The 14,004-nt window shown below is 44.6% G+C and overlaps 4 protein-coding genes across 4 annotated transcripts; all 4 read right to left on the reverse strand.

Annotated features, from left to right (window-relative positions):
• Nucleotides 1-2,424: 2,424 nt before the first annotated feature.
• On the reverse strand, nt 2,425-4,757 carry PADG_05935 (uncharacterized protein; the record flags this gene model as incomplete). The annotated part of the gene is made up of 3 exons (XM_010763181.1): nt 2,425-4,020; nt 4,150-4,271; nt 4,382-4,757. The coding sequence occupies 3 exons, from the start codon at nt 4,755-4,757 to the stop codon at nt 2,425-2,427; spliced, it is 2,094 nt and encodes a 697-aa protein (XP_010761483.1).
• A 1,257-nt stretch (nt 4,758-6,014) lies between these two features.
• PADG_05936 (uncharacterized protein) lies at nt 6,015-7,345 on the reverse strand (the record flags this gene model as incomplete). Its single annotated transcript, XM_010762965.1, has 7 exons — nt 6,015-6,490; nt 6,555-6,617; nt 6,754-6,796; nt 6,913-6,925; nt 7,022-7,031; nt 7,107-7,133; nt 7,291-7,345. 7 exons carry the CDS (start codon nt 7,343-7,345, stop codon nt 6,015-6,017), a joined length of 687 nt encoding a protein of 228 aa, XP_010761267.1.
• A 1,450-nt stretch (nt 7,346-8,795) lies between these two features.
• Nucleotides 8,796-11,432, reverse strand: PADG_05937 (uncharacterized protein; the record flags this gene model as incomplete). Its single annotated transcript, XM_010763182.1, has 4 exons — nt 8,796-10,058; nt 10,141-10,260; nt 10,365-11,169; nt 11,326-11,432. 4 exons carry the CDS (start codon nt 11,430-11,432, stop codon nt 8,796-8,798), a joined length of 2,295 nt encoding a protein of 764 aa, XP_010761484.1.
• A 1,169-nt stretch (nt 11,433-12,601) lies between these two features.
• Nucleotides 12,602-12,907, reverse strand: PADG_05938 (uncharacterized protein; the record flags this gene model as incomplete). The annotated part of the gene is made up of 1 exon (XM_010762966.1): nt 12,602-12,907. The coding sequence occupies one exon, from the start codon at nt 12,905-12,907 to the stop codon at nt 12,602-12,604; it is 306 nt and encodes a 101-aa protein (XP_010761268.1).
• Nucleotides 12,908-14,004: the final 1,097 nt, after the last annotated feature.

Consider the following 14,004-nt stretch of genomic DNA (forward strand, 5'->3'; position numbering starts at 1 on the left):
ATTCATTCGAGACCTCTTACACCGCTCTCTAAGTTAAACATGAACAAAACATAGATGCTGCGGAAGAGATTCGTATGGGAGCCTCTTTCATAGACAACGCCATACATCATAGGAAATATACGTTATCTACATATATGTGCATGAATGACTAGCTGAATGAAATATATGTAGACAGACATTAGATTAGACATTAATGTTGTAATGAGATTAGAGGTAGATGAGGTAGACAGCTTAATCTGCACCAAAATGAAATAGTTATTAAAAAAAGGGTTTGGGACATTCATACAAGTTATTGAAAAGAACACAGCATGAATGACAATAAGTAATTATTATATATTTATTTATGATGGGCTATGAATATGTTGAAATAACTAATATATGTATAAATCGGACAGGAAGATCGACGGACCGACGGACCGACGGAAGGAAACTCGGAGTATGTATAGAGTTTGACACAAGTGATGAAATGAAAACGGTTATACATAACGCTTGACAAAGTTAGATGAGCTGAAACAGATGGATTAATGAAGAAATTTGAACTAATGATATATATATATATATATATATATATGTAAGTTAAAAGAAAGACTTGCATTTCCGTTTTGTTGGGTTTCGGGTTTTTGTCCAGTAACTATTACGTGAATTATTAAGATGACAAGGATTGCATTAGCTGAGGGAAAAGAGAAGAAATGAGAAGACACATGAAATGAATGCAATAACAAATATGTATATTGAAGACTGGAGAAAAAGAGAAATATGTCATTAACTGATTTATCATCTAATAGATTAAATCATTTCATAAATCAATCTTTTTATCTTGTTTGATAAAAGTTTAAATTAAGTATTAATTAATAAATATATATAAAACTATATAAAATATATTAATATTTACTTTTTATTAAAATTTTAAAATTAAATAAATTTTAAAATTTAATAAATTTTAAAATTTAATAAATTTAATTATTATATATTATTATTATTATTATTATATTAAAAAATTTAAAATAAAATTAAAAATATAATTAAATATTTTTTATTAAAATTATACATATTTATTATGATTTATACTATTTATAATATTATTTAATAATTTAAATATTTATATAAAAATTTAATTAAATTTAAAATATTAAAAGTATTAAATTTATATTTTTATTTATAAATATTATTTATTAAAAATATTTTTTTAATTTTTATTAATATATTCTATAATTTAATTATAAGAATTAATAAAAATTTAAATAATTTATAATTAATATTTAAATTTTTTAAAATAATTTTTAATTTTATATAAAAATATTTATTATTTATATTATTTATATTAATATTAAATTTTTTTTAATAAAATTATAAAAATATTTAAAAAATTATTTAAACTTTAATTTTAAAGCTAAAAAAATAAATTAAAATTAAAAGTTTAATAAATAAAATTATAAAAAGTTCACTGAATTGATTTTAAATTTAATATATTAATTATAATTTCTTTTAATTTTATTTATATTTTTTTTTAAAAAAAAATTAAAAAATATCAAAATTTTAATTAAAAAAATATTGTAAAATACTATTTAATCATTTAAATTTTTATCAATAGTTTTTTTATAAGTACTTTTAATAGAAACTTTTTATTTATAAGTTTCATGTTTGACTAGATAAGAAATGAAAGTTGAAATGCTTTTTTTCTCTACATGTTTAATAGGTTTTCATCTAGTGAGAAATGAAAGCTAAGATAAAGTATGAAAGAGTCATAGATATTCTTATATTTAATCAGAGTATTTATTGAATGAGTCATTCTAAATCTTATTAATATTTTACACTAATTGAAATCAGATTAATTCTGACTACATCTACAGATAAGAAAATACCAATAAAAAAGAATATAAACTTAAAATTGATATTAAATGAAAGTAAAAGAGAGAAAAATCAAATATATTTATATAATTGAAGAAAGAATTCTAATCATTCAAAAAGAATTAACTAGAACTGCTAAAGCTCAGAAGCTCAATCAGCTTGTTGAAAGAGAGATTGAAATTTCAAATCTGAGAACTAGAAAGTGAGCATTAGCGTGCTGTAGTAAATGTAACAATATAGAACATAGTCCTCCTGGCTGCTCACAGGCCTAAGAGCATATCCTATAAAAGTTCTATATATAATTCCTAGTGGTTATTGCTTAATTTGAAACTTATTGAACTTGGAGTGGGGAGGTAATCCGCCCAATGATGTGATCCGCCCAGTGGTGGATTACATTATGACTATAACAGTGGGCTGGAATATAAAGATGGAGAAAAAAAAATAGAGGGAAAAAAAAAGAGAGAAGAAAAAATAGAAAATAAGAAAGAAAAAATAAAAAATGAGAAAGCAAAAAAAAAAAAAAGATAGAATTAAACAGAATACTTTTTCCTCCCATTAAGGGTAATATTTGTTGCCTTACGCCCGCCCACCACTATACAGCGACTCTATTTCCTTCAGAAGAGTCTTCCCTTTAGCGTCAGCACCGCCATTATTACCCTCTTGCTGTCCTTGCATCGCTGCCACCTGTGTATTCTCCTGTACCTGCTGTTGTTGCTGTGCCAGCGGCTTTTGTCGTAACTGTCCCGCCGCCGTAGCCGTCGAACCATCCTTGCCCTTCGTCGAAGCCTTATTAGCATTAGTATTATGATTATGACCCGCACTGCCGGCCGTATTACTTGAATTCCACACGGTGCTATTACGCTTGTTATTCTCTTCCTCCTCCATGGAGAAGACAAGGTCGCTCTGCTCCTCGTCAATCCTGCTCGTGCTAACGGGGGATGACACGCTGCGATCAAGTCTGCTGCCCGTCGAGGCATGTCGGGCTGAGCTGGGATGTAATGACGTGCTGCTGAGTTGTTGGGAGATAATGGACATGGAAGATTGGCGGGACGGGCTGGATATGAAGGGGGATACGTCGCCGGAGGTTGGGCGGCTGCCGATGGGGCGGAGGTTGGGGCTGGGGCTTGCGGCGTGGTAATTCAAGGAGGATTCTCGCAGAGGGGAACCGACGTGGCCGAAACCGACTTGTCCCTGCCCCTCCTCCTCCTTTCTCTGACGCTGTTTGGCGAAGATTGCGCCGAAGCGGGACGGGCTCGAGGCCAGTGGCGAACCTACCCTGCCGGTTCCTGCGCTTGGCATACCCAGGCCGCCGAAATCTCTAGCGCTGCTGAGGTTGCCGTGGTCTTGTTCTGTTCGGGATAATCGCCTCATTCTCTCCTGTGGGGTCAATACGTCGTCATGGAGATTTGGTGGTAGGTAATCTTCTTCCAGAGTGAAGCTGTCATCCCAGCCATCCAGGGCGGTTGAGCGGGGGACACTTGCTGAGAGTATCTTTGGTCTTGATATACGCTGGGAATGCATCAACCGAGGTGCTGACCCTTCATCCAGGATGACGGGAGGCGATGTGCCGAGATTTGCTGGCTTCCGGGAGTCTAAACCAAACGCAGCATCGTGAAGATTCCGAAGGACGTCCGACGGAGGCCCTGGTCGCTGGGAAGGCGGTGAGGAGAGATCTAGGCCAAACTTGGAGGGAAGGGACGCTGCCACGGGGCCATGACGAGCCATGTAGGATATTCCTTGGCTATCAAAGGATGCTGGGAGAGGGGCATCGAGCGCAGTGTTTCCGATTGGGGACATGGGCAGTCTCTGTTCTTCGGGGGGAGAACCATATTTGGAGCCATTATCCGGTACGAAGCCAGCTTCAATTGTAGGGATACCACCGTCGAAGGGAACGGGGGGGTTTTGGGGTTGTTGGTGGCCATAGATATCATCCTGGCCTCCCGGGAAAGGGTAAGAAAATCTGTGTCCGTGGCCGTTGACATGTTGTTGAGAGAGCAAAGAGTTTGCGAGGGCGGAGTCTTGGGTGTGGTACTGCTGGGGGTTTACGCGGCCACCGAGGTTGAGATGACCGCCACTCATTCCCATTGGGGGCATCATATTAGGTCTGTTAACGCGGCGTCCATCTGGTAATATATGCGCCAGAGCACACTTTGCTCCGAATTTGCAATTTCCCTACACCCATGTCAGTTTCTTTCTTTCTTTCTTTCTTTCTTTTCTTTTCTTTTTAATTTCCTTGTAGGATTTCAAAATTCATATGCCGTCTGTAGCAGCAGCTGTATATGCGCATGGATACACCCGTACCTTTGAAAAGTATTTGCAGGGAGCGGAATCGACGGAAGAGTCGGTAGAATGCAGGAACGGGCATGCGGGCCCGGCTTGACAGGCGCCTTGACGGAAGAACTTGCAGGGGACATGTTTGGTGTCTGAAAAATATCATATCATCTCATATATTAGCTTGGGCATCTATCTTTGCGATGACACAGACACAAAGGAGAGGTGTGGAAATATATATAATAATAATCTCAAGCCGTACTCTTGCTAGCCGGATTTGGAGGGCTGCGAGCCATGTCGAAGGGCGGGATAGCCGACATGCTGCGGGTATGGCCGTTCTGCACATGCGCCGTGGCACCTGAGGGCACCGGCAGAGGGGTGCGATTGCGTAGATCGTTTGACATCCGGGATTGGGGAGGGTGAGCAGAATGACCGGCAGCAGCAACAGCAGCAGCAGCAGCAGCAGCCGCCGCCGCAGCAGCCGCAGGAGGGGGAGGAAGAGGCAGCGATAAAGGGAGAGGGACTGCTGGAGGATGGGGATGAGGATGGGGAGGAGAGGGAGTTCCGTTTGCGAGACGACTGTGGAGCTGGGAAAGTTGAGGAGGCTGTGGAGGAGGGTGTTGAGAGTGTTGCCGCATGGCCTGGGATGACAGGATGAGCAGGAGGCGAGGATAGATGTATGTATGTACATACAGCAGAGAGTACACTACACACTGTTGTCGACTGAAGCAGGGTGAGAGGGATGGAGGGAGGGTTTAGGCTGCTGTAGAGATGAGGAGCGGAGGAGGGAGAGGAGGGAAGGAAAAAAAAGCGATGGGGGATGGCGATGGATGGGTGATTGGGGTAGTTGGAGATTGGCGAGGGGCCAGAGAATTTGGGTTGGATTTGGGTTTGAGATGGACCGTGGGAAGTTGGAGGGGTTATGACTACTGTTTAGTTCCCACGACAGTCGATTAGCTGCTCTTTGTTACTATTTATTGCTATTTATTCCGAGCAGAGGGTGTACATGTGTGTGTGTGTGTGTGTGTGTGTGTGTGTGTGTGTGTGTGTGTGTGTGTGTGTGTGTGTGTGTGTGTGTGTGTGTGTTTGTGTGTTGGATGAGGCAGATCTGAAGAAGGGCGTCCGTTTATTTTATTCAGATGGAAAATTCCACGCGTGAGAAGAGATTGGACCGATAACTGAATTGTTCTGGAGGTTTTGTTCAGGCGACTTCGGTTGAGGATGTTGAGATGAAGATAGTTTGTGAATAACGGCTGATTATCACTCAACAATACTTCTATATAACTGTATGAGGAATGAGTTTATAAACTGCATGCACATATATAATATGTTTGATTCTTGCAAGTCACATTCTCTGGAGGCTACCGCTATTCCACTTAGACAACTAACTCCGCCTTCGGTATAGGGACTGCTAATAATGTCTTCAGCCGGTTCTTGGGATCGGAGCTGATTAGTCGAGTTCGCAAACTCTTCCCTCTCTGTCCGCAGCCATATAGTTATAATCCTCTCCTCTCCTCTCCTCCATAGGTAACGTTTCCACGGGTCCTGTCCATCTGATCATTGATCAGACACCCGCTATCATCCACCCTGCAGTCCACCCCCCACACATGATTGATCCCATCTCGCAGACGGCGTCCTCCACTAAACCACCACCTGTCACCTGCCTAATTCCAAGTGAGATATGTGTTAACTAGACAAGATGCTAGCATGCCAGGAGCACACCAAAGCTCCATCACCAATGACAACAACATCGAAGGGCTGCTAGACAGCAACACAAGGGAAAAAAGGAAAGAGGAAAAGGGAAATACCTATTATAGTTATATCCCCCGTGCAGTCGAGTCAAGTTACGGGCAGTCCGTAACAGCAGGCTGAATGGAAAGGCTTAGTCGACCCACCTACAACCTCCCCTCCAACCCCAAACCCTCCCACAACTCTTGTCTCCCTTCTTCCCTCTCCTTCATCCCCTCCGGCAAAACCTCCGAACACCTCTCCCATATCTCCCTGCATATCCGCTTCCTCCCCACAACCCTTCCCTTCCACACCCTCCACTCCCCTCCAACCCTCGCCAACTCTTCCGCAGAGACAACCTGACTCCCCGCCCCTTCCCCCTTCCAATCCTTCTCCCTCAATGGCTTGAGACGAACCAACAACTCCTCCCGCTCCCTCTCCAACCCACCCACAATCCCACGCAACTCCCCGGTAGATACCCGCGCATTCAACGTGCCTAGCTCCGAACGGAGGGATTTTTCAGCTGCTTTTGTCGAGGCGAGTTGGGCGCGGAGGTTCTCGATTTCTTGGTCTAGGGCGGTGAGTTTGGACGGAGTGGAGTCTGAAGGTGCGTCTTGGAGGGCGTGGTAAACGATTTGTTTGCCTACCACCGGTTATTGATTGGGCATCGGCCGGTGGTGGAGATATTAATATATTCATGTCCCTACCTGCAGCTCGTCCCTCAATCTCCTTCCTGTCATGCATCTCCTTCAACGCCTTGACCGTGTAAGCTGCTCCCCGCAAACCATTTTATTCAGTAAGAATATGCATGCCCATTGTATTTTTTCTCTTCTACAAAGACACGTAGAGCTCTGATACGGGCAAAAACGGGATAGCATATATCACGATATGCCCATACTAACTTACCTTTGCTCACTTTGTTATGTAAGTTGGCGGTGATATCAATCGCCTTGTGTTGTTACGTTAGCTGATAGCCAAACCCCCTTATTTTCTGCTTGTGGCTGGCAACGAGGGACGAGCAGGGTGGAGTTTCGTAAGTAATTGGGATGCTTAGATCGCACTCACCGAATATGGTCGACTATTTCTCATTGTCAGCATTTGACCTGATTTTCTTCTTCTTCTTCTTCTTCTTCTTCTTCTTCTAGCTAGAACCGGGAGACAGGGCAAAACGTACTTTTGCTGGCCTACGCCTCCCCAGCACCAATGCCAATCCTAATATTTAGTTCCGCAATCCGAGTGAAAGCAAGCCAAGAACTCACGAAGGTATTCCAGAATCATCGTTGCTCCTAAAGTCAGCGGTTAGCTTTCGGAGAGTCAGAATTTAGTGATAGTGTGATTTGGTGAGGAGAAGAGGAAGAAATTAGGAGAGGAAATGTATCGAGATGTGCGGCAGCAAACTGGGGAATGACAATTACAGCAAACTCATAGGTAGGTATAACTTACCATCCACCCCTTTCTCTCTGCCATCCCTATCACCTCTCTCTTTACGTGGTGCCATGATCTCCCTAAAGACAGAGATAGCTGTCTATCTGCTTTGTTGGGATCAACGTAAGCACATGCTCAGCGTATATATTTGAGATGCAAAGCGAGTGAAGAGGGAGGAAGATGTGAAGAAACACAGGAAAGACTCTTCACTTCCCCGGGGAGGTAGATTTAGAGCTCGATCACGTGGCTGTAGCTACAACTGGACAGAGCCCGCTATGGAATATCCGTAGTATATCTAAGGATGTATATGGGGTATATATGGGTAAATGGCGAATGAAGACATGTTTACGGACGCACGCATAGGTAAAGATGGAAGAGAGGAAATGGTAGGGTTGTATTTTGCTTCTTTTTGACGAATTGCCGTATAGAAGGAAAAATGAACGAGGCAAAAAGAAGCCCAGAATGAAGCATGGGGTGATGTAGTAATTGAAACGAGAAATATTGAACCAGAATGAGAAAATGGGTGGAACGAACCATTCGAGATGGAAATAAGCACCAGAGTATTAAGAATAAATAAATAAATTAAAAGACAAATGAAGAGGGTCTGTCTATCCACCAACCGCATTTCAACGGGGGGCCAACCCGATTTACAGCTCCGTTGTGGCGTGTGGCCATATACACCTGATGTAAACTTTATATGGAAAAAAGAAAACAATGTTTCTGTTGTTCTCCACCTCTTCACTCTTCTGTCCAAATAAGGATTATATAGAGACGGCAGGCGGCAGGAGGAAATGAGAAACTGATTGAACCAAAGGCCAGGAAAAGTTTAAACAAAAACCAAAAGAGAAACGAAAACCAGTCATTGTACAATGGTAAAGGGGAGAGCGCATGAGAGGCCAGAACTTGAAGAGCTTGGTGTTATGCACTAACGGGGGCAGGGGAACGTGGGAAAAATAAAGGAAGAGTGTTATAATATTCAAAACGGATAGATAGCTAGGCCATTTCCCTATGACCTGATGTGACCGTGGGGCGTTTGGAAGGAGGCGGACAGCCTACGCATGCCGATAAGGGGAGCGGAATCCGCCCCCCCTATCTTAAATGGAAAAGAAGAGATATGCACAGAATATTTTTTTTTTGGAAACAAAATACCCGAATTAAAATAGGTTCTGATTGGAGAACGGACTTGTCGAAAAGTGGGAACCAAAAGTAAGAAAAAGGGAAGCAGAAAAAAACAGAAAAAAACTCCACATCGCTGTGCCGGCTCTAAAAAAAAAGGGAAAATGAATAGGAATAATAATTAATGCGAGAACGGCAAAATAAATCGGCAAATATATAAAAACCAAAAAAGTAAAGTAGTTAAAAAAAAAAAAATTACAAAGTAGAAAGAGGTCAGAAAACGGCCAATAAATATCAAGTCTGAGTAAAATGGGAAAGGTGGGTATCACATCACGATCTGCGGGAAAGCGAAATACAATTTGTCAGAACACACAACTTAAAACGAGAGCGACAAAATAAAGGGAGTATCAACTTACACAGTCACTATCACCCTTCCCCTGCGGCACTCCCATCTCTTCAAACGTCTTCGGTCCCTTACCTGGCAATCCAGAAACAGGCTTCTGCCCCGCTGGCCCCTGCTGACCGGGCCGTCCAGCCGACGAAGCCGGCACAGCGGAGGTCTGTTGCGGCCTCGATTCGCCGCGGGGCGGGTACTGACCGGACGACGGGATTGGAGACGAAGCCACTCGGATGTTCCCACGAGGGCCCTGATGTGGGTGGGGGTGTGGAGCACCATTGTGGGCATTGGCATCTGGACGTTGCGGGTGTCTCCGTCGGTCCGCACCGGATGGGTCTGGCGGCGCAGAGAAGCCGATGTCCAGTTTTGGGGTCGTGGTTTGCGGTCTGTAGGCTCCTTGCTGTGGTTGTTGATGATGATGTGGCGGTGGCGGTCCGTCGCCAGAGGCTTTGCGATTCTGCATGAGGTTTGCGGAATGGGAGCGGATGTTGGGATTGCTTCCGAACGAGCTGGGGCGCATGTTTGGACTTTTGTATTGGTTTGGTGGGCTGCCGTAGCTGGAATTAGGTCCGTCAGAATACGGGGCTGCAGACATGGGGTGCTGGTGCATGGGGTCCGTGCTGGAAGTGGTCATGCGTGATGGGTCTGGCATCTCGATGGTATCTTGTTGAATAGGCTGCACGCTCTGGAGTTCTTGGTAGCGCTGAGCCCGACCATGGGAGGCATATTGCGACTTGATACGTGCAATGGCGACGCGCTCATGATCCTTTCTCGACAGAGTCTTGGATCGCGATATGCTGTCGATCCGGGAGCTGGCATCCTTGTTACCCCTAGCTGCAGCCTTTGCGTACCACGCCCGTGCCTCCTTGATATTTACAGGAACGTATATTCCAATCTCGTGGAAATAGCCCATAGCGAATTCTGCGGTTCCAAGGCCACTCTGAGCAGCCCGTTTTGCGTAGGTATATGCCATCTCGTCATTCTTCTCGAAGAGCCCCTCATGTCCGCATAGGAACCATTTGCTGATCGCCATTTCAGCTTCAGGTTCACCCTGTCGTGCAGCAAGCGCATTATAATGCAGAGATAAAGCGGGGTTAAAATCACAGCCAAGCTGACAGAGCTCATAGGCAGCTCCCATTTTCACCTGTGCCTTGGCAAAACCATGGTACGCCGCCTTCTCGATATTCATCCGGGCGGCTTCCAGGTCAATAGGAAGATATTCATCGGGAAGAGAGACCTGGGGAAGTTCACGTGCTAATAGCATTCCATATACCTGTCCAAGAAAACAAAGATCAAAGTGAACTTAATTAGCGTGGCACTGAAGAGGAGTATTTTCATAAAAGCGTAGGCCTTACATATGCTCCCTGAGGGGCATTTTCGTCGCACGTCTGCGCAGCATATCGAATATGATCCAGTCCGGCGGCAAAGTCTTGGTACTGACCATGTTGACCCAAGAGGATCATCATCCCAAGTCTCTATATTTTAAAAAACGGATTATGTTTGTTAGAAATAAGGTATTTCCTCATATTGATAAACTTTCCGCGCCTTCCCTCCTCCGGCAAATATAGTTTGTACTTACATAGTTCGAAGCGGAATCTCCAAGCGCGACTCCTCGTTCATAATGTTTAATCGCCTTGTGTGGTTCGCCGGAATTCTCAAACTGCATACCTATTCGGTATTCTGCCCGTGCATGTCCCTTCTCCGCCGCTTGTGAGTAGCATAGGAAAGCCTCTTTCTTATCCACGCGGAAACCAAATTTGCCAAACTCGAGCCACATCGCTTTGATAAACAGGGCTCTGGGGTGGCCTTGGTCAGCCAGGAAGGATACGACGTTGATCGCGTCTGTTTTCACCTGATGCTCCACCTGCGGTGTTTGCGGTCGCTGGGGCTGGATGACAGCCATGCGGATTTCGTTTTGCATGGCGACTTCGACGTAGGAGAGGGCGTCCTGGGCCCAGGCCAGCTGCATTTCCGGATCATTGGAGCTCAGGACAGCAACGCGCCCACTTTCCAGATTTGCTTCTCGTTGCTCATCGGTTGGAGGGACGTTGGGAGGAGGATCTCGTAGGACGGGGAAGGGGGAGAAATTGGGAGTCTCGGAGGTGGATTGCGTGTGCTGCCCGTAGGCCTGCTGGCTATAGGGGTCTGAGAACGCTTGGTCATTCTGTGGGTAGTTTTGTTGGGCGCCGATCGACGATGTTCGACTTGGGAATTGTTGTTGCTGCTGTGGCGCCAGTTGTTGTTGTTGTTGTTGTGATTGTGGTTGCTCGTAATCATAGTGGCCGAATTGGTTACGTTGACTTGCCATGCTTCCTGGACCGTAGGCTTCTTGTTCGAGATGGGCAAGGTTATCCTGCATGTTCTCGGGGACGTCTGGCATAACCCTAGGAAGACAGGTCAAGTCAGAATAGTACCTAACGGAGACGAAGAAAAGAGTCGGGGGAAATTATGGAGGGAAGGGATCTCTTTCTCATTCATAATTCCTTCACGCTTCTTCTCGTTTTTTTTTTTAAATTTTATTTTCATTGTTCTCAAGTTACCTTTGCGGTGCTGGGGAGATGACTTCAGGCATTTGGAACGCATCGACATGCCCTGGGTAAAAAGTTGCGCCCATACGAGGATTGGAAGACTGGTGGTGAACAGGCATGGCGTCAAAAGGGAGGGAGGGACAGCTTAAGAATAAAAATTAATAATAATAGGGGAAAAAGAAAAAAATGGAAAAAAAGAAAGAAATCTCTTTGTTTCCTGCACCCAAGTCTGGCTGCCAAGGTCCAGCAGGGGACTGGCTAGTTACCGGCTGGGTTGTCGCTGGGGATCTTGGAGTTTGGAGAGGAGGCCCTGACCGCGTGAGATCAGCTAATTTGAGGATTATATGCAGTGTGAATCTGTCATCGAGGAGTGGACACCCGCTGTGTTGAGCCCAGTGAGCCTTGGATTCGTGGGTCTCGGACTGTTCTGTCGGTGATCGCTGTAGTTGGACGTGATGGTGGTGGTGGTGGTGGTGGTGGGTGGTGGGGAAGTTGTTTTGACCAGGGGAAGATAAACTATATTAAAGCGATTGAAGAAACTGGCGGATGTTGGTAAGCCGCGCTCGACCCGCTAACTTAACAACGCCGAAACCGTGCCTTATATGAGGCAAATAGTTTGGGATAATCAAAACCAAGTGTTTGAAATGGTGATAATAATAGCAATAGGGGATTCAGATGCCCACCGCTTTGCTATGTCGGCTGCTGTTGAATTGTGAACTCGATACAATATAAAAAATGTATTTCGCGGTCAGCTCCTTGCTGCATGTGGGACCAGTCAGAGGCGTGCAGGATCTATTGGCAATAATTCATGGATAATTCATTTAAAAAGAAATCTTCCGGGTTGGGCGTCTGTTCAGCGTCTGACCAAGGTTAGGGGTGGGGATTCCGCTTGGGTGGGGAGGCCAGGTATTCCAGCCCAAGTTCGTTTTCTATTTGTTTTTTTCTGTATTAGGTTTTAATTAATTTATTACTAACCTTTGAAAAAAGTCTGTTCAGCACGCTTCTAGATAGCTATCTGTCTTCTATCAAATAGTTATTATATATACCAACGTCAACAGCAGCAGTGAATTGGTACTTGAGGAATGACAAGTTAACAGCAGCGCGCCGGAGTTTGATATTCATATCGTCATATGTTGGCGTTCAGGCTGCTTCAGATACAGCCACGGCAGAAGATCCATTGCGGTTAGTAGGTACCACTGCCACCCTGTCCGTGAGTCTAATTTGTTCCAAGGTGCTTCTCCTTCCATGGTCATTTTCGCTAGGCTCTGTAACTAGTTACATACCGGGGTCAAATCCTGTTGCCAGCCTTGTCAGTCCCTACTCCGTACGCAGCGTAAGCTTGTCTGGCCGTGGCTTCTGAGCTTTGTTCCTGTGGCTGCGCATTTTCCAGCAGCTTGTCAGCGGCGGTCCAAGAATTCCCGGGAACGCCCAAGCAATAATTAATTAGGAACTGCTGGAATTGGCTTCGCTCCCCTGATTCAGGTGGCTCGGGCTGAGAACCAGCGCAGTATAATAATAGTTCATAGTGCGCTTTGCCCGTGACTGCGGTCTTCGTATGATTGCTAGTTACAGGACCCTGTGGATCAGCGTCCATCCATCCCTTTGGAGAGGTTTAGTCAAAACCGTGTTCCATATTTCTCATACGTCCACGGTCGTAGTTCTGAGGCAACAGCAGGAGATACGAGAGAGAGAGCGTCTGTTCCCTAATTTAGCACTGTTGAATTCGATTGCCTCGTTTACAACGCGCTGCATCAAAAATAGTCACCTTTTAACCCTGCACAATGCCACTACAGACAGACAGATGCGTGCTATCCTCTCAGTCGAACGCCTGCCAATGCCACTTTTGTCTTTTCCATCAAAGCACCAGAACAGAAATGGTCATCGGGAGTGACGTCCCAGACCACTACACTGCATATACCAAAGCATACAAAGTATGTGCAGCTGTGGTGGTACAGGAGCCAATGGTGCTTTGGGGTACTGTGAATGGCTAGGTTATTGGGGGACGCATTGTTTGAAAGCAAAGTGAGAGAGTACAAGGTGCATGAGGGATGAGGGATGACGAAGCGACCAATTTCACATCTTCAGCCGAGAGAGATATCCAGTTTTGTCTGCCTCGGAACCCAATGCTGACAATCTCAGTGCCTCATGCACAGAGGACATCTCTAATTGGGAGCTTCAGTACGTAACTAGAGATTTCCTGGAATTATCTTGAGCAAGGAATCACAAGATACTAGCCGCCAGCTTGATGCATTTGTGCTTGACCTGCGTCTGGTCCTTGTTATATATGTAGGGAGGTGTTTACCCGTGATCTCCGCCAATACTGGATACAGCCACTACTGTCGAGCAAACCTGTATGGGTTTTCTTATGGTAATGGAAGCATGTAAAGTAGGAACTGTTTTTCTGGGCTGCTGGCCTTCCAACTTGACGATTGTAAATGAGGGCGAGGGCAACGAAGCCAATTGATGCTGGATATATTGAATGAATACATACCTATGGGGATTTTTCCTTTTCTTTTTCTGCTGCTGCTGCTGTTGTAAAGTTGTTCATACATGTTTAACCTCGAGAAATAGTAGATCTTACAGATTTTGTGGTGAGTAATGCGTGCCCCTTATATTTTGCAGCAGACATTACCTCACGCTTTCTAGGTCTTGGAGGGTAACCGAAGTACAATAATAAACGGTGGGCGAGGC

This window comes from Paracoccidioides brasiliensis (genome assembly GCF_000150735.1).
Source record: "Paracoccidioides brasiliensis Pb18 unplaced genomic scaffold supercont2.7, whole genome shotgun sequence".
In the NCBI taxonomy this organism is placed as follows: domain Eukaryota; kingdom Fungi; phylum Ascomycota; class Eurotiomycetes; order Onygenales; family Ajellomycetaceae; genus Paracoccidioides; species Paracoccidioides brasiliensis.